General features: G+C 43.1%; 1 protein-coding gene across 5 annotated transcripts in view; it reads left to right on the forward strand.

Moving 5' to 3' along the window:
- Positions 1 to 4292: 4292 nt before the first annotated feature.
- ZSWIM8 (zinc finger SWIM-type containing 8) overlaps positions 4293 to 27626 on the forward strand; it is a 56691-nt gene continuing 33357 nt past the window's right edge. For 4 of the 5 annotated variants that reach the window (XR_011726730.1, XM_071748194.1, XM_071748195.1 and 1 more), the window contains exons 1-3: positions 4389 to 5505; positions 22486 to 22639; positions 23670 to 23764. Coding sequence is in view for 4 of the 5 variants with exons in the window: in XM_071748194.1 (XP_071604295.1) it covers positions 5328 to 5505; positions 22486 to 22639; positions 23670 to 23764 (427 nt within the window). In the remaining variant the exon portion in view is untranslated. Of the gene's footprint in view, positions 5506 to 22485; positions 22640 to 23669; positions 23765 to 27626 lie in introns of all 5 variants that reach the window. The other variant, XM_071748193.1, reaches the window with a different exon arrangement.

Genomic DNA, 27626 nt, shown 5'->3' on the forward strand with positions numbered 1-27626 from the left:
GGGAACTGCTCAGTGCAAATGGAGGAAACCACAGAGTTAGTGGTTCCTCAGGGCAGCTTTGCTTTCAGCTTCCCAGTACTCAGGGTCTGCATCTTGCACCCCCACCTGTCTGCTCAGGAGCAGAGCAAGGGGAAAGGGGCTGTGTGCTGTCTCTTTGTGCTAAAGCAGCATTTGCTCCATCTGTTCTAGGGGCCCAGTGTTTTGAAATAAATCAGAGTGGTTGTTGGTTGTGATTTCTCTGGAGATGCACAGTACCTCTTATTAACAGGGAAACGGTGATCTTCCAGGAGGAACTTAAGATAGAAGAATTATTTGCAGTTTGCCTTAGTGCCAGAGCATGAGGAACTACTCTTCTGCACATCCACTTCTTTCTTAGTCAAAAAGCCATATGTGTGCTTGAAAAATTTGCCTTTGCTTGTCATTTCTGATTGCATTGTAGCATGTGAAAAGGGAATGAAATCTTTGCCGAGTCAGAATGTAGCTGAGCAGCTGGGTCCCACTGCAGCAGCAGTGATAAAGTCTCTGGAGTGCTTTATTTCATTATTCAAACTGTCTTAGAGATTCAAGCAAGGATGGGTTTTTACTTTCCATGCAATCAGAAATAAACCCATGCTGGAAATGACTTCTAGCATAGCACATGACTCACCAGTGCAAACCAGACACTTCTGGGGTGCAACACAGACTCTCTTTGATTTTTTGTCCCCAGTGAGAGCTTAAGACAGGAAACAAATGTAAATGTTGCAGTTCTGCTTCGGGGAGGCAAGAGCCCATCTCCCTCATAGGAAATGCCAGGGTCTGAAAACTGTCTGTAATGGAGGCAGAGGAATTTTGAACAGCAATTTCCTTCCTCTGAAATAAAGACAAGGGGGGAAAGGCATGGAAAGTAGATCCCTGTGTGAGAGAAACCATCTTAGTGGCAACCTTGTTATCTCTGCAGGATTTCTTATTGAACTTCTTTCTTCCTAGCAGAGCTCTGCTGAAATTGTCAGATACTATTTTTCAGGGTGTCTTCAGCAGTGACTACAGCTTTTGTCTGTTGGGAAATCCATGAGGGAAAATACATGCCTGTCTCATGCTATAGGTTGTCTGGGAAAAAGAAATTGAGTGTTTAAGAATTCCTGTGCTTTTCCAAGCCATTGCCCTGAGGACCAGGAAAATGGAATAATCACACCTGCACTCCCTCATATTGGCCAGGAGAACAACACACCCATGTCTGGTCTGCACAAACCAGAAGACACATTTTTTTCAGTCTCTTCAATGTGTTTTAAGATGGAAGTGCAAATGTTCACCCTGCTTTGCTTGCCTCATTATTTTCATCACCTCCTCCATGCTTTTAGCCTGTGATGTTCGAGAAACTGGAAGCAAGAGGGTTTTTTTTAAATTCCTGCAACTTGTGGTATCCCAAAGCTGGAAGGAGATGGAATGGGAGTGAGGATTGCTCCAGTTTAATGCAGTTAATGTGCTGCAGCCCCCTTATCATTTAAAGCATGTTACATGAGTAAGTCCGGGGAGCTGTGGCTGTGACTACAGCCTGGGAGTGGGGCTCTGCAGAAATTGTGGGAGCAGGGAGCCTGAGAGCTGCATCTTGGCAAAGAGCCTTGGCAGAGCACCCAGAAACAAACCAAAACAAACCAGAACCATCCCAAATTAATGAAGGGATGCACTAAGCAAGGCTTTCTTACCTTACCCACCACATCATCCCCTCAGCTTCCAGAGACTGGACATCTTTCTTGGAGTGTTTGATGCTTGACATTGGGAGCATCACCCTGCTCTGTCACAGTCTCTTCTCCCATGGTGTTTTTTGGTTTTCTTTTTTCCTCCTGAAACCAAATAATTCCCACATCTTTGCCTGGTAAGACTGCAGTGGGCTCTATCTGAGGAAAAGTCTTCTTTGTCAGAAAAATGAAGGCAATCAAGTTCATGTGCTGCACTGTAACCATCTGTTGTTTCAGCCTTGGCTATGCCTTTGAGGCAAGGGTTGGGTTGTTCAGGTCAGAATTGTGGTTTGCAATTTAGGTGTTACACTGAATTTTGAGACAGACTTAATTCATTTGCTAGAAGGTTAACAAAACTCCCAAGTCTGATAAATCAATACGTGGGAGGGTAACAGTAATGCATCTGCCTTAAAAATCTAGAAATTACATTCAGGCTCCTGAACATAAAAAAGGAAAAGAACCCAGGGGGGGTGAGGCAGTGAAGTACCCCGTGTGGTATTGGAGCACCCCTGATGGAGATCCTTCTTCAGACATCCCTGGAAAACTTTGGATCAGTGGAGTCACTTTGCTGCAGCTCAGTGTGGGATTTGCTGCTGTGGTGCTTTGGAGGGTATCAGCTATCACTCTTACCTTTGTGGAACCCAGCTCTAAACCTTCTGATTTTGCAGAACTAAGGATCTACTTGATGCTCTGAACCCCCAGGTTCCCTGCACACTGTAGAGAGGGACTGAGCATTGTAATTACCTAATTGCTTGACTGTGTGTCATTAGCTCACAGGGTAATTACAACAACTATTTTTAATTAGTAGTGTTTCTTGATAGCTGAAAAAAAAAACCCAACCCGAACAAAAAAAAAAAAAAAAAAAAAAAGAGGTTCTCGGCAATTTTTTTATTTTCACCAAGGAGAAGTCTCCAGGAGGTCCTGAATTGATTTCCTGAGCCATGATACCCATGTTCTTGTGTAACAGACTATCAAAGATAGCATCACCCATCAGATGTCAGCCTTGCCACGTGAGCAGGCATGAGTTCTTCCTATGAAGTGAAAATGTTACACAGATAACCTGATGGCAATAATTTCTAAGAAAAAAACCACAGCAAAGCCCATTAATGTTCTGAAGAGTTTATTCAGCTAGAATGATTTATGTGAAAAGACATGAATACTGCTCTCGTTTGTCTATTACCTCAGCTATTTCCTCAAGAGGATCCCTGAAAGTAATTGTCTTAAGTATTTTTAGAACAGTAGCTTTGGACTAGAAGTCTGGGAGGAAGGCTGAGGTTTGGGAGGCTGTAGACTCTCCTTTTTCCTTTGCTGGCAGGAAAGCCACCTTTGCTCAGGGTTCTGGCCCTTCCCAGAAGTTACTTTACACCAGGAGACCCTGAAGGGTCTGACTCAGACCTCTTTGAGTTGATGGACATTTTATTGGTGGTTCTTTGTGGTCAAGATTTGAAGCTAGGAAGCTTTGTGTGAAAGGACAAACCATATTGGAAGCTTCCCTTGAGCTCCAAGGCGTGTTTCTTTAGACCCACTATATTTTATATTTATATTTATTTATATTTCACCATATTGACAAACATTCATTGGAAGCTCCCCTTGAGCCCCAAGGGGTGTTTCTTTAGACCCACTGAATATTTATATTTATATTTATATTTATATTTATATTTATATTTATATTTATATTTATATTTATATTGCGCCTATCACCACATTGATAAACATCCTTTGGAACCACTCTGCCACCAGAGGCAAGAACAGGAGTCAGCCTGTTAGTACCTCAGCATTTTTCTGCTTCCAAATAATTTAAAAACATTTTAAAAAATGGGGAGGACCCATCCCTTAATTTCTCTGGAGCAAGAACTACATTCTTAATTAAGATGAGGGAGAAGTTGGCGTTCTCAGAGCGAGCAGTTGGGTTCCAAAGATTACCATTTCTTAGCACTTGATTCCTTTTTTACCTCAGATTTTTCTTTCCTCCTCCCTTCGCTTTCTTCCCTCACGAAAAAGGCGGGAAGGGAGCTGCAGGTTGGGGCTGTTCAGAGCAATCAGACCACGAGGTATTTCACTCATCGGCTCTCACCACCAGCGAGATCCCCAAACTAAAACAGGATCATAGAAAAAAAACTCAGATAGAAGGAAAAAAACCTCAGATAGAAGGAAAAAAAAACTCAGATAGAAGGAAAAAAAAAACAAACAAAACCCGGCTTTGCCGCCTGAGGAAAGAGGCCGTGGCGGTTCGATCGGAGAGGGCTCCTTCTTCTCAGAGCTGCGTTCCCCTCAGGTTTTAGTCCCTTTGTGTCAGCTTTCCTGACTGAAAAACTAGATTTTTTTTTCAAAAAATAAGGAAAAACGCTAACGATTCGTTCAGCCATTACCTTTTTTTTTTATTATTATTTTTTGGTGTTTCAATTCCCTCAGCAACTCCCTTCATCAATGACCCGGAAGGGTCGAGCCGAACCCCGGGCCGGCCCCAACCGGGCCGGCCCGGGGTTCGGCTCGACCCTTCCGGGAGGTGCGGCCCAATGTGTCCCGGAAGCAGGAGGGCGGAAGCAAGGCTCAGCTGTCGGGGAGGTGGGGTGTGTGGGTTGGGTCTCGCAGGTGAAGCTGGGAAGCGCGGAGCCATCTTGGTGCCCGCACCGGGCAAGGAACCCAGCGCCGCTACCGCACTCCCCGCCGCTTCAAGGGACAGCCGAACCGACACACCGGGACGGGACACGGGGTGGGGGTGGGGGGTGACGACGGGACCTCCGCGATAAGGGACCCGATGACCATGGGCACTTAGAGCCCGGAGGGGGACGAGCCGTGACGGGAGAGGTGGCGACTGTCCGCCCCCCCCCCCTCCCCTCCCTCCCCCCCCCACCTCCATCCATCCCTCTCTCCATCCATCCATCCACCTCAGCTTCTCCCGGCGATCAGAGCCGGGGCTCTCCCCGCTTGCCGCCCCCATGAGGCCGGAGCTTTCCGCCCTCTGGCTCCGGTGAGGAACCGCCTGGAGGTCAGGGCGCTGCCGGGCCGGTTTGAAGCCTCAGCGAGCGGGAGGGAAGTTGTCGTTTTCCCCCACCCCGCCTCTCCTTGGCCCTTCCCGCCCTCCCTCCGGTTCCTGTGAGAAAAGCACAACCTCAGGGAGACCCGGCCCTGCGCACAGATAGCTGCTTTGCCCCAGCGGCAAGCACGGAGAAGGGAACCGGCCCCGTTTCTTTCGTCTTCCAGCACCGGGAGCTTCCAGACCCAGCGTGTGGCCGGCAGGCACCTGTCCCGCCGGGAGGCAGCTCCCACAGGCTGACCAGACCCCCTCCTCCTTTTCCTCCTCCTCCTCAACTACGTTTTGTGGACATAAGCCATTTTTTATTTTTTTTTAAAACAAAACAAAACAAAACTTGAGGCGTTTTGGATTTTTGTTGTTGTTTTCTTGCTGTTTTTCTTCTCTGGGATTTTTACGAGCTTCCCCTCAGTTGGTTTCCTGCTTCTCCCACCTCAGCTCGGGTGTTCCTGTATGGGGATCGGATCGGAATTGAGATTTTAAGTGCTGCAGGAGCCCTCAACTCCCTCCACCTGTTAAAAGTCAACGGCGCTGTCTCTGTCTTTCTTCTTTTCCCCCCACGTCGCCCGTCGGATGTGATGGAACTCATGTTTGCAGAGTGGGAGGACGGGGAGAGGTTTTCATTCGAAGACTCTGATCGCTTTGAGGAAGACTCTCTTTGTTCCTTCATTTCTGAGGCGGAGAGCCTCTGCCAGAACTGGAGAGGATGGAGGAAACAATCGGCTGGACCCAATTCCCCCACTGTCAAAATGAAAGGTGAGGTTCCCCCAGGTGCCTTGGGATGCTCGTGGGGCAGGGGCGGGCCGGTGGGCAGGGGAGATCTCCTGAAGGAATGTGGAAGCTGCAAAGAGAGGCCAGGTCTCGGGTCACTGTCGGAATAGTTTTTGAGCAAAGACTGAAATTTTTGCTGGGCATCTTGAGACAAAGCTGTCTTTGGGGTGAGTTTTCACTGTAATTTTGTCGTGCGGTGTTTCTGAGTGGGTTTTCTGGGCTTACTCTTGGGAATCTGGGGCCATACAGAAATCCTTGGGAATTACAATACCTACCTTCCCCCTTGCTTTGATTGCACTAAGGTTTGGTGGAGGTTTTTGTAGCTGCTGTAAAACCACTCATGTAGAGGTGTGCAAACCCACACTGCACAGAGCAGTCACTTTCCCTTGCCCCTTTCTTTACGTTTCTGTTCCAGTAAATCAGCAAACTTCACTTCTGTGGTAGCAGAGCAAGGGGGCCTGAAGACTGTCATTAAGAAGTCAGCAATCTGCAGTGTGTCTGCTGCAAGAGTTGTTGTATTTCTTCTCCTTTGAGAGTAATTTATTTCTAACAGCAGGCAGGAAAACATAAAATTAGCAATTACAAATTATGTAAAAGTATCGTGTATCTCTACTTCTTTGCTTGATTTTTTTTCTTTTAAAGTGAAACGTAACTTGTCTTTGATCCTCATGCATCTTGACCCGAGCAGAGCCAGATGTACAGTTAACAGAAGTGACACAAGCCCTTTCTTTCTACTCTTTTTGGTTTTTTTCCATCAATCCATCATCAGTACTTTCCCTGTTATTGCTGACCTTCATGACTATCAGCTGCCTCCTTAATATCACCTTATCTGGAACTCCAAAACCTCATTCTCCTCTGAATATTGGCCTTACATGAACAGAGAACACAATTTATATTGACCAGTGCTGAAAGCTGGCAGTGTTATGCTATGGGCAAACACTCATCACTGGATTAGGACCAGAAAGTACAGTTTGCATGAACTTGTAGGCTTTCCAGTGCTGCTTAAGCTTTAAATTTTTAATACGTTTGAGAACAGTCTCTAGTCCCAGATGTGTAACCACCTGTGTCTGTTGAATAGCCAGGATTACAGCTTTAAATTAAACACCCAACCCAAAACCAGAGAGAGAGGGAAATGCTGGATGCATCCCCAGGCTGGATAGCTCTCTGGGATCCTGCTGCTGGGACATGTTGGTGTTAATATGGAATGTTCTGCTGGTGTAAAGAAGGGGGAGAGTGCTGATGTTGGGTTTTTTGAAGCTAAGAATCCTGAGGTGTGGAACTGAGTGCTGGGCACAGGACATGGTGTATATGCTTTGTGTTTTGCTTGAAGTCTTGTTGCATATGTTAACTTGCTGGAGAGGAGCTGAAGTTTTGCAAGCTGTGGGAAGACAGACATCCCTAGCTGGGCTGAGATGTGTGGAACTGGTTAGTACAGATCTACAGGTCAGGCTGATGTTGGAAAGGGGAACAGCTTTTGTTCAACTTGGAGATGCTTTTAGCTCTCTGGTCTCCCTTGGTTCAGTGTATGACTGGTTTCTGTGGTTTTCTGGGTTTTGGCCTAGTTCCTCAACTCTCTTGACCAAATCAAAACCAAGGAGCCATTTCTTTTCTCTATTATCATCCACTTGTTGCATCAAAATGAACAATGACTTCAGTAGGTTGTGTATATCTGTAACCCTCAGTCTCTTTCCTGACCTGAGATAAACAACAGGTGACATTACTGTTGTGCTGACTGTAATTACTTACACCGTGTTGAGAGGCTGTTGTTCTGGGGTCTGTGGACCTACATTGGCAAGGGCTTTTTTTTTTTTTTTCTTTGTCTTTGCTTCATATTTTTTCAGGTTTTATCTGTAGAGAGTCTGAGTTCATTTGTACAAAAGTTTCACTTTAACAAGAGAGACATTCCAAAAGGATGCTGCTGTCTGCTTTAAATGCATTTGCTGGCAATTCCCAGGCTCTGGTCAGAGCTATTTTGAGAAGTATGTGGACATGGCTTTGCTGCCTAAATGATTATTTATCCACTCTGTGAAGTCACATGTGATCTTACCAACATGGAACACTTGCAAGTACTTCACAGTACAAAGTGTGTTCACAGCAAGGCTGCTCTGATGGGGGATCTGTCGTCAGCTGAGAGCTCCTTGAAGTTCAGAACTCCTGCCCTGACTTAATTATTTTTAACACTTCTTTTTGACTGTGTTTTTGGAGCCAGAAAAAAAACAACAAACAAACCAAAACCCAGTTTGTATTGAGAACTGGCCAGGTCCTGAGGTTATCAGCTGCACTGACTTCTCAAAAGTGCTTGTTCTGACCTGAGCTGTGTGTTCCTATTTCCAGAGTTTGCTGCTTTGCAGTGGGCTGTGATGGTGTTGCCCGTGCAAACAGAAGTGAGCACTGAGTTACCTGCTAGGGGCAAACAAGAAGAAGGAGATTCTGTTGGCATTTCCCTCCAGGTTGGAGCTTAGCTTGTGCTTTGATTTTTCAATCAGCCAGACAAGGCTTTCTGTGTAACAGAGAGGATTTTTAGCTCCTTCAGTTCTTTTGAGCTTGTCCTTGTGACCATCCAGGTCTTCATTGGTGACTTTGGAGAGAATCCCTCTGAGACTGAGGGAAGTGCTGTTGGCTGGGGACTCCTCTTCTTAACCAAAGTCATGGCTTGCTTTCTGCAACGTTTTATTTTGTTCCTGTGCATTCTTAATATTCTGATTATGTTTACTGCAGATTTAACAAATAAGGCTTGGGGTAGCTTGTTGCAAATACACACAGTATTCACTGCAGGAGGTCACCAAGAAGTTGAGGTATTCACTTCTTTGACTGTCATCACAGCTAGAAAGATGGTAAAAGGTGGAGAAAAATGTCCTGAGTTTCTCTAAGATGATCCTTGGGACAGAATTCTTTATAAAATCTGGCATTCTGAGTAGTTAGATCAGAAGAACAGGACTGTAGCTCGTTGGTTTTCCTTAATTTAATTTTCACTGTGGTAAAATCCTCTTATAGTCCTCTTGTATTTCTTTCTAGAGGAGTTTTCTCTTTACACCTGCAGTTTCTAATGTGAATAGAATATTACATAGATGTGTTATGTTACAATGTTATATATTATATTACAATGTTTTATGTATACATTGCTCCACTTCATAGGTGTCCTTAGATTTTTCTGATACTTTTTTTTTTTTTTCCCTTCTCATTTCCTAATCTCCACTGATTTCACCTGCACTGGAATTCCAGAGGAAACTTCAGCAAAGCATGTCAGATTTGGGAATACCAAGAGTCCTTTCATAATTTTGAATATTTCTTTTCAGAAATGAGTTCCCATGTTAGACTGCCTTGATTGCTTGCTTTTACTCCTAGGTTGTGTTTTATTTTTTTCATTTTGAAGGAGGTAATGCTTGTAACTGCTCTTTGGCTGTTGCCTGTGTCCATCGTGGATTAGCAGCTTTGAGCTGGACTGGGCAGGAAGGGGCTTCAGCACTGGTGTGGAGGTGTGGTTGTTGTGTATTCTGAAGCACCAGGTTCCCTGAGCTGGTTTGTGGCTGTAACTCCTCTTCTTCCATGTCAGATCACATTCCACAGATTTACCTTTCTATCAATGAATGCACCCCTTTGCCTCTTCTCCACTTCTCCTTCTGGACACTCTTTTCTTTCCCAGAAACCACTGGGAGAGCCATTGCAATCCCCTCATTTCCCTTCTCACTCTTAAAAACAATTGTCTTTTTATTGTTGATTTCACTAAGTCAAGTGTTCCTGCAGATGTTTTAGCATCAATTTACTTCACATAAGGACTTTTGTTCCCAAGGTCTCAGAGTATGTGCTCAAATACATTCCTTGTATCTCCAACCCCCTGTGGCTTTGTTTCTTTTTGAAAGCTTCTAAGCTCTTTCCCACCCTTAGTCCTTTGTATTTCACAGTTTCTGGAGCATGGATGTTTACCAAACACTTAGGAAGTTGCCATAAATACTGTAGGATTGCTAAATAGTGTGTTCACAATATTTTTTTTTCTCGATTTTGTGTTTATTCATTCACACCAGCTTCTGCTGGGAGCCTGCTGATGAGTTGTGTTCCAACTCTTTCCAGTAGGCAGCCAGTGAGAAATCTTGTTTTCCTTTTCCTTTCCTTTGCTGTAAGCTTGAACCATTGCATGCTGCATTGCAAAAGTCCCTCAGGCTTAGCTAAGGATTGATGCAGGCAGCTGTCTCCCAGAAAATGTTCTCCTTATCCAGCCCCAGACAGTTTGTGTGCTTCCAAACTGGTAGGAGTGCCCACAACCTTCAGTTCTGGGCACAGTGCCTCAAAAATACAATCCATAGAGAGAGGGGGAATCGTTGGCAGGGGATAGTCAGAGCCTGAGGTGAGGATATGATCAGACTGGAGAGACAACCTGGTCAAAATCTGAGCAGTGTGAGCACTGGGAGAAGGACAGTGACTGATTGCCATGAATTGATATGGCTGAAGAATAAAAGGCTTGGGGAGCAACACTTCTGCCCCAGGATTGCCAGTAACCAATAAGTTAACCCTTGCTCAAGCAGGAGGAACCTGTAGTGCCTTTCAGATTCATACTGTGCTCTTCAGACTTGTTCTTTCCAGAGAAGAATGTTGGTGTTACCCAGAGTCTGTCCTCTCCTTGAGCCTGGTGAAGCTGGGAATGAAGACTTGGTGGCTTGCTGCTGTTTTCTATAGCTGTGTATTATAAAGTTACAATTGATTTTTTTTTTCCTACTTTATTTGTGCCTCTGGTACTAAGAAGGATATTTCATTGTCAGCTCACACTTCTGGTAAATGTAGGTATAGTACATCTTTTTTGTTGTGCTTTTTTGGGTTTTTTTATTTTTAATTTAGTACAACACACGACAAATCTGTTTTAGCCCAAATGCATCTGCTGTAATATATCCCAATTCACCAATGACATTAAAAATCCAAACCAGTAACTATTGAGCTCAAGTATTGTACAGATCCCTGAAGACTTTCTTTATAGAAGTAACAGAATTTTTAAAATATAAATGTTGGTGAGAAGGTATCACAAATGCTTAGGAAGTGAGTAGAGATCAGCTGTCCATAGAGTAAAGGTAACATGAAAGTGAAGGCTTAGCTGCTAGTAGAAAATAGGTTTCTCTACATTTCCTCACCCTAGTAAGTGAATTTCACCTACTTTACTCCTTTCTGTGGTAGCTGATGGTATTGACCTGCTATAAAGCAAAAGTTCAAGTTGAGGAAGGGATCTTCTGGGTTGTAACACAATGTGCAAAGGGGGCCATTGGTTCATTAGAGCTGAAGGCAGGGCAGAGAAGCTCTGGAGACAGTCATTTATCAAGGCTGTTTGGCATAATTAAATGCACTGCTTCAGAGCTGGGATGTAGAAGCTGCCTAGAAGTTTCTGCTTAACAAAAAGGTGGTTTCACAATGCAGTGATAACTCTGGCTTTAGGAAGGATGACAAGCTGAATGACTCTCACACATTTGTCTCCATTTACATTTTCTGGTGCCTCTCTTTGTGTGTGCCCCTCTCTTCAGAAATGTGTACAGGAGAAACCACATAAATGAGGCGTCAGGAAAAGATGGGGTTTTTTTACTACTGAGATTTTAAATTAACTACTTAGTTTTAACTCTGTGGAGGTCATCTGGCCTCTACCTTTAGATAAGTTTATTTTCCCCTCGGAAAATGGCTTGCACATTCTTTTCCTATGTTAATGTCTCATCTTTATTCTGGGAAATGTCTTGTCTGCTGGGAAATGTCTCATCTTCTTCTGTCTCATCTTTTTTTCCTGGCTCCCATGGATTTTTCTTTTTGTGTTTGTTTTCCCCTTCCTTTCACCTTGAGGAGGTCCCTGACTTGCTGAATGGCTGGAGATCACAGATGCTCTATTTGCATTTCAGGCTGACTGAAGCTACAGGGGTTGTTCTTCTCTGTGGCATGTTTACCTCTGGGGAAGCAAGGAGGAGGACTCAGGTTTGATCCTAGACTCAGGATTGTGTTCTCCATTTGTCTCCTATCCCTCTCTACCTGTCACTTTTTATTTTTTTGGACCTGTTCTTCATTGCTAAAAGCAGGTTTTATTTTTATTCAGGTATTATTTTTTTATATGAACGTAACTAGTTCTGCCCCGAGATGGAAACAAAGCAAAAGCAAGAAAAAAACCTCAGGATTTCTCTCAAGCTGCTCTTCAGGTTTGAAGTGTGTGGTTATCTCCTCAAGCATACTGCTAAAATGAAATGCAAATGCCTTCTGTTCATTGGGTATTTTACTCAGAGTAAAACGAGTAAATTTTTACTCAGAGGGGACAGTGTCATTCCTGCCCTGATGAAAACCCTGGAGGGTTCATCTTTAGGCATTTTCATTTTCAGGCAGACTACCCAATTTCAGTACCTGCTTTTTTGGAGTGTGCTGTTTGCTAATTCCCTACCACATGGGTGAATCTCTGTGTCTCTTCACTTGACCATTAGGAGTTATTGAGCTCAGAAAGTGATGGGAAGTTAAAAACCAGCACCTTTTGTATAGCCTGTGTTTCTTGTGCCTTCAGAAAGAAAAGAAGGGAACTGCTCTGACCTAGGAAGGGCTGATTTCAAAAATAATGTGCCTAAAATAAAACTTTAGTGAGTGAGTTCAGGCTAAGAATAAAGAATATGAAACCAGAAACAAGGAAATAATGGCAAGGATCATAGGGTCAGTTACTCAAGCAAGCAACAAAAAACATACCTGGGAACAGGAAACAGCATCAGTGATTTGAACATTTCTTACACCAGTTACAAAACTGGGAGCAGAAACCATCCCCTCTTAATTGCCTGCTGTCCTAGTTATTACACAGTACTTTGTTCCAGAGGAAGAAAGGAATCTACAGCTTCAAAAGATGCTTTACATACTTTAATGAACTTTTGGAGTAAATACTTGGCTATTTAGAATATCTGTTATTGTTTTTTTTCAATTTTTAGATCTTTGAGGAACATTTCCAGAAAGTCCAAGCCAATTTATTCTTCTGTTGCTAAAGTGCAAGGGTGTCTTTTAAGATTTCATTGGGTTTTTTAGACCAACAGTTTTTTTCTGCCACCTGTCTGACTGTAGGACTGTAAAGCAGCTGTAAGAGGAATTTAAAATGCTGTCATGTCTAGAAGTTACCTTCTCAACTTTATTTTAATGTACTTTATTAATCTCTTTTCTCTTTCTGTTTTGTTAACACCCTTCTAAACCCTCCAAAAGTAAAATTCAAAGCACAGGTGTATCAACTACCTAAAATATTAGGCCTAGAAAATTTGTTAAAGATTGAACAGCAGTGATACGTAATAAAAATATTAATAATTATAGTAATTTGGGACCTAAGACATTCTCTTTCCATAGAAGAGGGAAACTTGTAAAGGTTGCAGGAACAGTGTTTTTAAACAAATTCCTAACATTCTCTTTTGGTTACAGCACGTGGGGGACCCGACTGTTATTTCTTGAGGTCTTCATGACTTTTAAGTCTTTCTTTTGACCAGCAGGTTCAGTTTGTGTCTGTACAGTAGAGCTTTCAAGCTTCTTTTTCAGATGGGATAAAGACTGGCATATAGAAGGAAAAGGAAAGTGTAAATGGATAAGACGGAGGGGATAAGATGAAAGAAAATCTGTCCTTTTGTCAGCATATGGGACAGAGCGGGAGTCTTCCTTGAAGTAAACACTGATTGCTGATGTAGAGGTTATTGTATTTGAATTATAAGCTTGATGGTCATCCTGCTGCTGGGTTAGTGTGTAATAAATAAGTGAACAAATGAGATGACAACATTTTCTGAGAATCTGATATCTTCATGAAGTCTGTAGGACATGATTTATTAATTCTTTTTTTTGCCGTTTACAGTTTCTGCTGCATATTATGTGTAATGCCACTTGCTGCCTCAGATTTAGGTCAGTCAGTGCAGAGATGGGTGAAACAGGGAAACCCAGCTGCAGATTGGTTTCCCAGAGGCCAGAAGGAAATCTTTGTAACTTAGACCTGTGTGTAGTGTTCACATGGGACTTGAAGAGAAAGCGATACGACACGGGGAACTTGGATGTGGCCCAGAATGCCTTTGGAAGTTTTCATTGTCTAATTGATTGCATTTCAAGCAGTAGTGCCTTGGGGTCAGCTAAGCTGCTTATCCTTCTCAGGGACAGGGAGCTGGTTTTCCCTGGCTAGTTACAAACAGCTGATATTTCAAGACTTCAAAACTACTTTCAGAAGATGGTTGACTTCACTCTTGTGCGGGTGGAGGGGCTTGGGAGATCTGCATTTGCCTAACCAGGTTTGGGGAGACTTTTACAAAACCAAAGGAGGTAAAACTAGGAGTCAGGTAAGATTGTTTTTTTCCCCCTGAAGCATTTAGGTATCTAACTCCTTTTGACTCCTCTCTCTGAAGCAGATTTTTAAACCTCTAATGGTTTCCCGTTGGTGATAGTAAGAGGCGGTATCTACTTTTAGTTCCTGGCAGATGTTTAATTAGTTGGTTTTTTTTTTCCCTGGAGGTGAGAATGCCTCATCCTTGATCTGTTCTTTTCAGACAATAACATTCCCATCAGCCCCAACAAAACTGGCCTGATCTCATTTGGATGTGTGCAGTAATGCAGCTCTGCAGTGTTTGCTTGTGTAGAGGCTGAGTGTTCCTGCTCTGGGATTTAGATGCAGGAAAAAAGCTGAATAGAGATGAATTTTGCATGTAATAATCCAGGAGGGACACTAATGGTAGAGAGCAGCACATTAAATAGTAGAAGTGATGTTTTGCATGACTTCTTTCAGCATCTGAAAACATACCAGTACTTGTGGCTAGAGATGGGTGCTCAGCTGTGATGCAGTCTGTGTTCCTGTTCCATCCTCTCCATTCAGGAAAATACCTGGTCCCTGCTGGACTCTGCAGCTTCTTTTTGTCATATTGAATCCTGACCTTTTGAGGTGCTTGGTGTGGGGCAGAAGTGGGAATCAGTGGTGGCAGGGAGGCTGGAGGAGGCAGGAGGTGTTTGGTGGGTTCTGCAGTCTGCACGGGGAGGGGGCAGAGCCAGGAGCAGCAGTGCAGGGGAAATGAGTTGCCTGGAGCTGATCTGCTTCAGCAGCTCTGGAGTTATTCTGAATGCAAGCTGCCCACTTTGTCAGGAAACCTTGGCCAGCACTGGCATGAATACAGTGTTTCGTAGCATTGTCTGTCTTGCTTAGCAGAAATCTGCTGTTCATTTTACCAATTGTAACAGCTGCTGGTTGCTTGCCCAGGATGCTCTTTTTTTTTCTTTTCTTTTTTTTTTTTTTTTTTTTTTTTTTTTGGTTTTTTTTTTGGTTTTTTTTTCTCTTTCTTGTTTTTTTTTTTGTTTTTTTTTTTTTGTTTTTTTTTTTTTTTGTTTTTTTGTTTTTTTTTTTTGGTTTTTTTTGTTTGTTTTGGTTTGGTTTGGTTTGGTTTTTTTTGTTTGTTTTTTTTTTTAAGGAGGGAATTAAGAATCTCAATTTCTGACTTTCCAGAGGAGGCTGTCACGTTGTGAATGCTGCATTGGTATTACAATTTTGGGATCTCAATCATGTTAAGAGTGGGTGGGAATTGTGAGGGGAGCTCACCAGCATTTTGCATTTGAGATACAGAGCTGATGAAGAGACAAATAGATCTCATAGGCATCAGTGTAACATCAACTACTCCAGTTTCATCAGCACAGCCCTGTGCAGAAGGAGGAGCAAGAGAGTTAAACGGAAAATACCCCCTTCTGGTCTGGCTTTGACTTGTTTTTGGGGAGGCTCAATCAGTTGCCCAGAGCAGATGCTTTTTACAGGTACATTGTATGTGAGGCAAAGAAGGGACTTTTCATGTACATGTAAAAAAAAATCCTGGGTGAAGCATGAGGTAGAACTTAGGTGACTGGGGTCTTGTGGTACAGGAACATGATGGAGTCAGGGAACCAAGTAATGGATTTTGATTTCACTTTTATTTCCCTCCCCCACTAAACATCTTTTTGGGTACCAAATGTAACTTGTAGCTTTCCCCCTTTGCCTTGTCCTGAAGTTCTGAAGACTTGATTCAAGTGGTTTTTTACTGGACATCTGGGTTATATATATAGTAAATACACAGTAATAGATGTCTGTGTTACTAGGTATACAAATCTAGTAAGGTTGTTGTAGCTGTGATGCTTTAAGGACATAAGGAAGAGAAGTTTGTAAAGAAAGAAGGGAAATCTCTTTTTCAGGCAGCTGACCCCTGGCATGCAGGAGCAGTTTTCACATGAGCAATTCTTCTGTCTACTAATTGCAAGAGACCCTTTGAGGGTTGATTGCACAGCAGGCTGCTTGGCAATTAAACTTTTACTGGGCAGATTGAAACTCTTTAGCCATGTTTACCAGTGGTGAAAGAGAGGAGTAACATGGCAGGGGGGGATATTTTTCATATTAACATCTCATGCTGCTCTGAATTCCTTAAGATGTTTTGTGTCCAGAAGTGTTCTTGCTGGCACCACAGATGAAGTTGGGATGGGTGCAAGCCAGAAGGTGTTCTGAGAAGAAGTGCACTGTTCCCAGTGCTGTTCCCAGAAGGTGCACTGAGAAGTTTGCCTTCATCTTCATGTACAGTGTAGCCTCCTGCTTGCAAGCTGGGTTTTATGTGTCCTTTTCTAAGAAATCCTGTAGCAGAAAGCAGTGGCCTTTAGCTTCTGGCACAGGTCTGAGCACCCCAGATTTCCCCTGGTAATACCAGTACTACATTAATTGGTTAAATTGTGATTTCTCCCTATTGATTAAGTTGCAGCAAGAGGAAAAGCCCTCTGGCTGTTGTTGCAGTAGGATTATAGCACACACTGATCTTCTGTGGGATGAAAGAATGGTTTTGAATCATCTTGTGGAAGTTTCCAGACAAAACTGGGAAAAAACTGTCTGACCAAGTGATCTGGGAGGCTGCTCTGGCAGTCCCAGAAGGTTGAGCTCACTCCCCGTGTGTCTCAGGTCCTCATCCCACCTGGGCCAGGGCTGAGAGGTCTGAATCTCATCTGGAGAGAGTGCAGGAAGGGAAAGGAACTGGTTCCCAAAAACTCTCTAGAAATTAAGGTGAGTAAATGCCACGTGTCTTGGCGTGCATTTTGCAGGCTGGCATCACCCCCACTGTTCCTCCCTGTCTGCTTGCTTGGTTTTCAGCTTTAAAAGCAGGGGCATTGAGAACTAGAGCACCTCTGAGAAAGCTTTTCTGAAGTTAGATCATGAGCACCTTGCAGAGCAGCAGCAGGTTTTGCTACTGGTAGGAGGCTCTTGCTGACAGGGAGAGCTGATGGATTATTCCAGAGAAAGGCAGGAGGTGGCTATGGGACATTTGGCTCATATTTTTGGCACATTCTTACTGGTGGGTTATAACTCTTGGACCTTAAACACACGTCATGAATCTTTTAGGTTTTAGTTCTCCTATGGTGAGGCCATTTCTCCACAGGTGGGCAAAGTTAAGGCAGATGGGGTTTCCTGGGTCTGTACACATGCAGAGAATGAGTGCAAAACTCCCCAAAACAACATGAAATGGGTTTATCAGAAATGTTTTCTTTAATTATCCAGATGACCAGAAGGGGAACTGCAGGCCTTAAAAGGTTTAACATTACTGACACTTGAAAAAAAACCCCACTTATTCACTCCAAATCCACAAAGTAAATCAGTGTTATAATCTGTAAATCTACAGGACTTGTGTGCAAAATAAAAGATTACTGTTATTTTTTGATATTTTGAATTCTGCCTTAGAGAGGAAACCAATTCTTGCTTCCTGAAATATCTTAATCTTTGAGGCAGAAGCAGTGGTGTCAGGATATATTTATGCAGTCAGCCACATAATACACTTGTTTTGAAGGGAATTGTAAATACAGTAGCAAAAAAGGTAGTTAGAGCCATTAAATATTTTGACTTTCATGTGTGAGCTGTTTGTGATGTTGTAATTTTCAGAAATCAAATTGAGCTGGGATTTGACTTCTGCTTTGGCTTTTGCTGTAGATGGTAGGGACTTTGGGGGGTGGATTGGACACCCTCCTGTGAGAAAACAGACCTTTTGGGGATTTAGTTTAAAAAAAGTGCCATTCTCAAAATGTTATTGTGATGTTTGTAGCAGAATTTGTGTAGTAATTGTTGCTGCAGTTATGTGTGAGGCTTCCAGTTCTGGGCTGTAATCTGCCCATCTGGGGTGTGTATTTTTAATGTTTTGTGGCTATGAATCTCATCAGCCTCAGCCAGTGAATGCTAATGAAAAAGTTCTGTTGCTTATTCATCTTCTCAAGTGTTCTGGGCATTAAAATGTCATTCTGGGGCTTAGGGCTGATGCTGACCTCCCCTTTGGTTTTTTGCTTTCAAGGTGGTCTTGTCCAGCTCTGCATTTACTGCCCTGGTTTTATGCTGGGTGTGATTTTCCCTGCTGCAAAGTGGCCATGGGACCCAGATGGGGCTGTGTACAAGTGAGAGGTGTAAGAAAGTCTTGGAAACACTGATCCCCTTAGGGCTTTTAATGCTGTTTGTAAGCTTGTGGGGGTAGGAGTAGAGGAGGAGGAAGAAACCAGCAAACCAGAGACTCATGGCATAGTTTGGGTTGGAAGGGACCTTAAAACATCCTCTACTTCCAGCACACATCCTACTAAACCAGGTTACTCCAAGCCCCATCCAACCTACAGCAGAATTTAGAAGGAAATGTAAAAATAATAGGAAAAGAGTAAGAAACCAAGTGTTGTGGTTTAAGCATGCTATGGTTAAATGTAATGCTTGCTCTGCTTCCCACATCTGGGAGTTCTCAGCACTTTTTGGTTCGAGGAGAGGGAATATATCACTGCCAAGTCAAGGGGCATCTCACTGATAGACACTTAAATAAACCAAGCAGAAACACTTCAAGTGCACTGTACAGGAACAGATTCCTCTCTCTCCATGGCAAGTCCTGTACCAAGCCATGTAGGATTTACCATCCCTTCAGTGAGGTTTGTGAAACAGGTTGTGTAACACCCTGCCCAACCTCCAGCACCAGCTGGGATTGCTCCCTCCTCCTTTCCTCGTAGTTTGGCTGCTGCTTCTCTCTTTGCCTTTTGATACCAGAAGTGCTGCACTTCACTTGCTCCCTCTCAGTGTTCTGGGGATGGTTCTGTCACTTTGTTCTGCTCTGCTGCCTTCTGGACTGGAGCCAGAGGGAAAGGTGAGGGGGAATGTGAGGTGGGGAACAGGGGCAGCTCTGAAATCAAAGCTGGAGACTCCTCTCTAAAAAGGTGATGCAGCCCCAAGTGCCATTTTTCTTAAGAGCAAAAGCAGTGTGTGTCCTCCCTTTGCACTGCCATACCTCTTTAGGAGATTTATCCACTTGTACCTATAGTTTATTTTTGGAGACCCAGTGGCAATAATGTAATTGGATAACAAATACCTTCAGCTCTGGGCCCAGCTGATTTTTTTTTTTTTTTTTTTCAGTTTAATTCACTAACTCTTAGGTATTCTCATGGCTCCTATTTTACTGCTTATTCAAGCGTTTTCTTCTCTATTTGTCTGTCACAGAAACTCAATTATTTGCTGGGCTCCTGTTGGTTGTTGTCAGGATTAGGGGTTTTGTTGCTGTTGTTCTGGCAAGAATCATTAATGTCTATGCTGAGCTTTATAGCCTTTTTGTACCAGCTAAAAACCCAAACCTGTAATTCACATGAAACTGTAGCAAAAAGGGGAGGACGGCCCTCAGCATTGCAGTGGCCAGAGGGGACAGGGTTTATGCAGAAGGGGTTAGATATGCTTGAGTCTGATTCTTAGGAAGGAGGTGTAGATTAGGCAGCCTTTCAGTATCCCTTCCTGGCCTGGTTTTTGACAGTCATTTAACCTGTAAGTGAGATTGTTTGAGGCTGCTCATGCCTTGCCTGTGACTTTATTCTTCCAAGACTTGAAATGATTCCTTTGTTCTGGTTGAGTCATCCTATCAGCTTCCCAAGAGGAAGAAGCAGTGATTCTTGCCAGTTGTGCTCCACAATTTAAACAAATCTTCTCCTTTGCATAGATTTATCTTGCAGATTTGTCAATTTTGTATCACATTTTTGATTTCACTACCGTGTAATTTTTTTATTTTATTTTTTCAATCTTGCTTGCTGTCCTTTGCTTTCTGAGCAGAAGCTGTGATGCTTTCTCGTTTCCTTTGCTAGCAGACTTCTCCTTTTTTATTTTCCTTGCTCAAAATATACTTATCCCAGCACCTGACACTACCTTTTGCCTGTTTGATTGATAAAACCTTTTGATACAAGTAGGGATGAAGCCACTAACCCTGGATCAGTGTTTCTAGAAATAAACTTTCTGAATGAACCTCTGCTTAGAACTCAAAGGAAAGTATTCAGAGTCTAATTTAAGCTCCTAACTCAGACTGTCCATTTGATTTTGCAGTCAGCTTAAAGGGGAAAGGTCCTCAGAACTGCATTCTGGATAAGTGTCTCACCTTGGCTACACAGGGCACTACCCCCTAGAAACTCAGGGCAGTGTAACTTAATTTTAGTATTTACATTGTGTGCCAACTCAGCTCCTGTGAATTCACCTGCTCTTAAAGGATCACTGAAAAATTATAGTCTACTTTTCAGCTATTTTTCACTTTTTTCCACATCTTTTTTTCCTTAGATAAAATCCAGCATTTTAGAAAGTTGCCTGCTCTTCTAGAGAAGATCCTTGCTTTTTTTTGGTGCTTTTTTTCCCCTCCCCCCCCAGGTTGTACCACTCTCACCTGATTATGCACATGTGTAAGCTGTGTGCTGTGGGTTGGGGCAGCTGTGCCATAATTGGCCACTTTTTGGTGCTGATCAGTGCTAATTCAGTGCAGCTGAGATCTCAGCTCAGGGCTCCAGTGCTCCTCACTCTGCCCTCAGTGCTTTGGGCAGAACTGGGGGGCTCAGCCTGGCACTGGATTTCCCCTGGAGCAGATGAGAACTCCTCTTGGCTTCCCACTTGGAAGAAATGTTTCCTCAGGAGAGGTAATTTCAGTAAGACTTGTATAATTTTTTTTTTTTTTGAGCTGGTTTAGTTCATCTTGAATGAGCACAACCCCACTGTGCAATGGAGAGATTGGAAGGTAAACTGCTGTGGTTTTACTACTCCTCCTGCTACCTGTAGTACTCTACTAGTGCCATTGGGACCTTGTAACTCACCCAGTGTGTGTCCTGCTCCATTGCAAGGCTGAAGTAAAATATTTTTGAGAGTGAGGTTGCTGATACATTAATGAGAATGAATTTGCCTTTGCTTTTTGTCAGCCCAGTCTGTCTGCAGCATCTGTGGCCCAATCTTTGTTCCAGCACCAAATTAAAGGAATAAAGCACCCAGGCTGCAGGCTTGCAGCTCTTTGAGGGATGTGCAGGTGTTTCACCCACTACTGAGATCTTTTTTAAGTCTTGTACCTTGTAGAGGATGTTTGGGTATTTTCTCTTTTCCGGTGTGTGTAATGAAAGACTTGAAGTGCCTCCATACACAAAGTGCCCTCAAAACCACAGAAAATACCACTTCTTTTATTGCTCAGAGTAATTTCAAGTGCCTTGGCTTGCATCTTTTGTGGTATCTACTACTGCTGTAGTAGGAGCAATGATATTTATGTTCCATTCATGAAAAACTTTTTAGTGACTGATTAAAAATAGTAATTTTTTTTTTTAAGTGTCTGATGAAAGCTTTCCACCTGTTGTGGCTGTCAAAAATGGGGAAATGAGTTCATTTTTCTGCCAAAATGTTGTTGATCTGCTAGCTGTAGAGAAAGGGCCACTCCACTTGTTCATTTTGCAGGCTGCTGCTCTCAGGTTTGTGGGTGGTGAGATCCTGGCACTGCAGAACAGAGGCTGCCTAATAAATCCCATTTCACCACAATAAAACCCCAAAATCATCAGTGTGGATGGTTGAGAGCTGCATTTTCTGTCCCTGTTGATGTAACCCTCCTGTTTGGGAGGTCTGGGGGAGGTGTTGGCTGCTTTGCTGTGTTCCTGCACATCAGAGCCTCTCCCATCCTATCTGGTTCCCAGCTGCTGGGACTGCAGGGTGTCTCTGGGCAGAGGGTGAGAAGGTGTTGACTGACACCAGGGCTTAAGTTTTCCTCTGATAAGTTGCCTGCTGGGGAGGGAAAGCTGAGGGCCAGCTTGGTTTACATTCTGGCTTCCAGTGGTGGTTCAGAAGCTGGTTAGGGAGGTGAGGAGTCATAACTGGGAATATCTGCAACAGAATTAATTAGGCTCTTGGCAACAGGAGCTGGAAGAGGGGGGGAACCAGGGCTGCTGTAGTGACAGATCCAGAAGGGATCTCAGTAAAGCAGGGAGGTGCTTTACTGGGAGGATATCCTACAGTGTGGAATCTAGCTCAGAGCACAGCACGAGCACAAGGCCCCCATAGCCTTGGATGATAGGAAATCTCCATTTGCACTTAAAAACATGAAAAGTGGAGTTAGTTTGCTAGGGAGGTGGTGGTTAAATGTATTTTGTATGAAGCTTTTGATGCCTTCAGTTAAGATCCTTAGGAGATCAGTGTAGTCAGCACTGCAGAAACATGGGGCTTCCCAGCTGCTTCTCTAAAGAACCTAAAAGACAGACACACGAAAGGTGAGGGGAATAAAACAAGTACTAACAGTAATGAAAATCCTGTAAATACTGAATGTCACCAAAATATTCAATACTGAGGCTCCTGGATAACTTTTCCATTGCCATCCTGTGCATGCACACTCTGATAGGTCTGTGTGTAATCACCTGGCATTCCCAGGATGCTGCTGCCAGACTGGGACAAATAAGTGAAAGATGCTGATTTACCTGAAATCTTTTGCCAGGAGACAAAGTCTGAATTGCTGATGTCTGCTGGGCTAATGTAGCTCTCCTGCTGAAGGAACTGGTGGTTTGGGGAGTGTGTTCCCCTGTCCCAGAGTGCTGCAAACAAGGCTCAGGTTGGCAGGCAATGCTTGAGGAAGCTTCTGTGCTGCCTTTTACCATCTCTCAAAGTTGGTCCTTGGACTGGGTGAGATGAGGGGAAGCCTCTCCTGAGTTTTGTTCTCCTCATGGCTGATTGCATTTTGGTTCTTGTCTTGGTAGATGGGCTGGTGATCCCATTGGTGGAACTGTCTGCAAAGCAGGTTGCATTTCACATTCCATTTGAGGTGGTGGAGAAAGTTTACCCTCCAGTGCCTGAGCAACTGCAGCTTCGAATTGCCTTCTGGAGTTTCCCAGAAAATGAGGAAGATATCAGGTAAGAAATGCTGTTTCTCTTGCACTGAGGTTTAAGGAAAAGTTCTGCTCACTAGAGAACTGTTGGCCATTTGATGTCCCATATGTTTGCTGCTTCTGCAGTTCCCATGTGCATTTTGTGGCTTTACTGTGGGTTGTGGTGTGATCAGGGGGTTTATTTTGGGGTGGGCTGGCCTGCATATGTCTCAGGAAAAGCAGACACATGTGGGGGTTCTGTGTGTAAATGACAGCAGAAAAAAACCACCCCCTAATTTGCCAGACACTTTGTAGAGTCCTTGTACCAGATACATCCCCAGTGAGAGTGGGTACAGTCCCAGAGTTTGCTGTATTTCTTATGTCTCCTCATAAGTTTTGTGAGTACATAGACAAATACTCTGCTTTTGGACCTTCTACCAAAGTATTTGTGTATTAAAATACCAAAATATTTATATCTGCACATACACACAGTTTTATATTTGTATTTATATTTATACTATAGGTGGCCATATAACCCTGCATTCAGAATTTTGTTGCAAATGTAGTGACGCTACACACTTTTTAGAAAGAATGATTTTCTTAGATCATTCATCTCATGTTCTGGTATCAGATGGAGGAGGTGAAGTCAGGAGTGCTGATGTAATTGGTAACCTCACCTGTGGGGGAGCAGAGCCAGCCAGCTGGTTGCACATGCTCATTATTCTAATGAGCACAGATGTAAAAAAAACCTCACTCATTTAGAAGTAAAAGGAGATTTTCTGTGGCATGCTACCATTGGGCCTTGACTTGCTAGTATGCTGGGTATAAAAGCTGAATTTTAGACTATGAATTTATTTTTCACATCCATAGGTTGACATTCCTAGGAATTCCAGTGGCTGTACACACACCCCAGTTAGGAAGAGACTGATGATTTTTATGGGTGGGTTGTAACGGAGAAATGGCAGAAAAGGGCTGGACTTGATCTTAAAGATTTCTCAAAAGCCACGTCAACAAGGAGTGCAGCCACAGGGTGAGGTTTCTCCCAGCCAGGCTGATCTCTGGTGCATCTCTTGCAGGTTGTACTCGTGCCTGGCCAATGGCAGTGCAGATGAGTTCCAGAGAGGGGAGCAGCTCTTTCGGGTGAGGGCTGTCAAAGACCCTCTCCAGATTGGTAAGAACATTGCTGCTTCACACCTCTAGACATCTCCCATTCCCAAAACCATCTTTGCAAAGGGACAGCAGTGCAATGACTGTGTCTCAGGACCAGCTTTTCTGGCACCTTGGACTAAACTCCCTGCCACCTGTGTTCTTTGTAGAGCTATCTACTATGTTTACTTCAGCCTCAGTCAGCTCAGCTGTGAAACTGAGTGAAAAGCCAGAAATATTCTGAAAATTAGATCCTTAAATCTGTTTTGAAAAAAGGTCTGTAGGATGCCTTTGTCTGTGTAATGCTTCAATTCCACACTGATAAAGAGAACATCCTTTCCTAATGGTCAGGTCAAATGAATGCCTTGCCTAAAGTGCATTTATGGCAGAGCAAGTCTGCAAGCTTTGATTATTCTTGTAGCAAAGGAGTTGTATTAATACATCACAGTTCCTCATGTAGTATTTTGGCAGAAGGAAATCCCTGGGCTGGACAGTGGGTTTTGTTGTGTTGCCTCACTTATCTTGTTCTTTTTATGTCTGATGATTCTATAAACTAATCTTTAACAAAGAATTGGACTCTAAAGTTTTCATGAAATGCTTTGAAGTAAAAATGAATGTTGAGCTGGCTTTTCCAGTGACAGCTGTTAGGAAGTGAAATAAAGACACTCATATGCCAAGGTGGGCCATGTCAGTGTGGATGTGATGGTATTTCTGCAAGTGTAAGCTTCAGAATCAGAACAGTAATTGCCATGTGGGAACTGAGCCTGGTGGTAATAAGTAAAACTATAATATAAAAAGCTGTGTAATGTTAAGGAGGAAAAGTTCCTGTATTGTCCTCTGATGAGGGATAGAAACTTCTGTGGGTCTGTTTAGTTGCTGGTACCAGTAATACTTAATTGTGGTCAGTGGAATGAATAAATTTAGGTAAAGAACCCTCAGAAAGGGAATAAAAGGTGTAAGGTTGGGAAGGAAGAGGAGAATGAGATAGTCCAGGAGATGCACAACTTGCAAGGGACTAATGAACTCTTATCTGAATATGGGGCAAAGCATCTAAAAGGATTTTATGTTGCCTTTTGTCTGCTGTCATAACAACAGCAGGAATTCTTGGGACTGGAAGTGAAGTATTTCCTCATGGGTAAGGTTTGTTGAGTTGTCAGTGAGACAGAGTAATTTTGGGTGAATAAAACTCCACTAAATAGGACTCAGCTGATTTTTGAGTGCAGTCAGGATTGAAATGCTGAGAGAGGCCTCCAAGGTAATTGCTCAACTTGAGGGAGGCAAATGTTGAAGGGAGACAAAATGAGTTGAAATGCAGTAATTCCTGGGAATTTGACATTGGGAAAGAGGGAAATTTTTAAGACATTAGAAATGGTCAAAGCTTGTTTCAGGAATAGATTAAAAAGGGAAGAAAGTGCAAAGCAGTGTCAGTGAACAAGGACTAGGAATATTGATGCAAAATGTGTGCTTGGGGGAGGAGGACAGGGTAGGGGAAAGGAGGAATGAAATATACAAAGTATTAAGTACACATACTGAGCTTCTTCACAAAAGATTGTGTGTGTGGAAGGGAAGGAAGTAACTTGAAATAATCTTTATAGTTCCTCCTTAACAGAGGAACTTTATGCAGTGGAGGGATTGTTAATGTTTTTTTTTTTTTCCATGAGTAGGAAGCAGCTCATCAGCTGGGCAGTACAGGTGGGGTGGATGTAATTCCAGTTGTCTGCTCCAAATGATTTTCAGGTGTGTGGCTGCAGTTTTGTGCAGAAAGCCCAAGTGATCTCACAGAAGCACTCAGCTTGCTCTGTGCCCACGGTGCATTTAAAAAAAGTGGTAATCAGGGGTATGAGATTCCTGGCAGAGCAATTCCTCTGACCTGCAGCTCATTCTTGAAGTCTTCCGGGAATGGAGGGTGCCAAGAATAATATATAGATTTTATGTTGTTTGGTTTTTTTCTGGTGGGTTACAAGCAGTTGCAGAATGAATGGTGCTGGTTGGTACATGCAGATGTTTTGGAGATGGATGGTAATGCAGGGAGTAGATAAACCTTATCAGGAGCAGTGGGTGAGTGGGAGGGAGGAACATTTTTGGTGTCTCCATGGGGTGGCCAGGTTGCCCAGATATGCAGTAGATGTGATTCTTCACATGTAAGCAGGAGGGTAAGAACTTTGGCCTGCAGGAGGAGACAGCACTTGCCCTTGGACTGCAAATAAATACAATTTGAGGACCATTTCTTGTATCAGTAGCATTGGGCTAGAGCTCTCTGGAATGGTCCCCCCCTCACAGTCTCCTTTTCAGTCCCTGCAGCCTCACACTTCTGGAAGCTGTGCAGTGAATTGCATTGTGGTGGTTTTCCTGATCAAAGTAATCATTAATCCCATTTTCTCTGGGTCTGGTTGCTTGTACCATCCCACAACCAGTCGCTCAGTACAGCAAGCCCAGTGGTGGGAAAGAGCTGGGCAGAGCTGCTTGAATGAGCAGTGGCAGAAATGTTCATCAAGCTACAGTTTGAACTGAAGCTTGTGCTGTATCATGCCAAAGTCCTTAATTTTCCTTTGTCTTTTTATAACTGTTCATCCTCTTTGCATTTAACCAGTTAGCTGGCTTCATATACAAATAAAAATTTTATCCTAGCAACTAGAGTGTGTAGCTCTGGCCCATTCTTCTTTAACACCTTTTGAATGCTTATTATTCACTGCAGTTCCAATTTGTGAAATGCTTAATTTGCTTTTGTGAAAATTAGGACATTTTGGCATCAGCCTGAGATAGTTCTAGTGTAACAGAAGGACTAGCTGAACTGTTTGGGTTGTATTATCCAAGTGTGGAACATAAATTAGAACTGCAGCTCGTAATAAGCAGTGCAGTAATTTTGTGTGAATGCCTTACTCTGTTTGATTCTGTTCCAATTGCTAAAATGGCTGAAGGATTTGAGTAGCATTATGTGTACTAATCAAAATAATCACCCACATCAAGAAGAGGATTTGAATTCTGGTGAACAGGAGAAATAGAAAGGTTAGACAAGGCAAGAACAAGTTTGTATTGGCCCAGAGATTATATTTTGAGGAAGAGAGAGTGCACATTGTTTTAAATGGTATTTAGTAGGTCATGTGCACTTCTGAACACCATCATTATAATAATCTTGCAGTATCATAATAAAAAAAAATTAGTAGTGTGGATTTATAATGTACTTCCCTGTGTGGATGATGGGGGAACTTATTGCAGTCATCTGTCCCAAGCCATATTTTTCACACAAGGCAGATTGTTGGGCTGAATTTTGGTGATGGCTTTGATAGCCTTGGTGCTTCCTGTGCTTTGTTAACACTGACTTTGAGACTAACCACAAAAGAGAGAGAGAGCTGCCCAGTGAGTACAACTGGTGTGCATTGTACTGGAGCTGCCATGAAGCCAAGCCTTGAAGCTGCTTGTCATCCTGCCTGAGATGGGCTTCATAATTTCTCTTGTTTGATCACAGATTAATGGGGCTGGATTCACTGAAGTGCAGTTGCTGAAATTTCCCTTTCCTGTTGATTTCAGTCTAAGCACAAGGGCGTTTTTTTAAATTTTATTTTTCTGAGTACCTGGTTTATAAAAATGGGATATTTGCAAGATTGCAAGGAGGAACATAATTAATGGGAAACGGGTAGCTCCTGAAGCTTCAAAGTGCAAGTGTTCAGGTGTAAGTGCTGTCTTCAGCTCACTGAAAAATTGTGAAACTTGACCGACTTGGAAGTCACTCAGAAGAAGTCACCTAGCCTGTTCTGCATTGCTGCCAGAGGTAATTAACACAGAAATCATCCCTAAAATGTGATAGTCTGGCTTTGACCCCCTAATAAAACCCACACTTGTCATTGATGGCTTTACCCAGTTCTGCTCTTTTTGTTAAATATCAACAG

Source organism: Heliangelus exortis, chromosome 7 (genome assembly GCF_036169615.1).
Source record: "Heliangelus exortis chromosome 7, bHelExo1.hap1, whole genome shotgun sequence".
NCBI lineage: Eukaryota > Metazoa > Chordata > Aves > Apodiformes > Trochilidae > Heliangelus > Heliangelus exortis.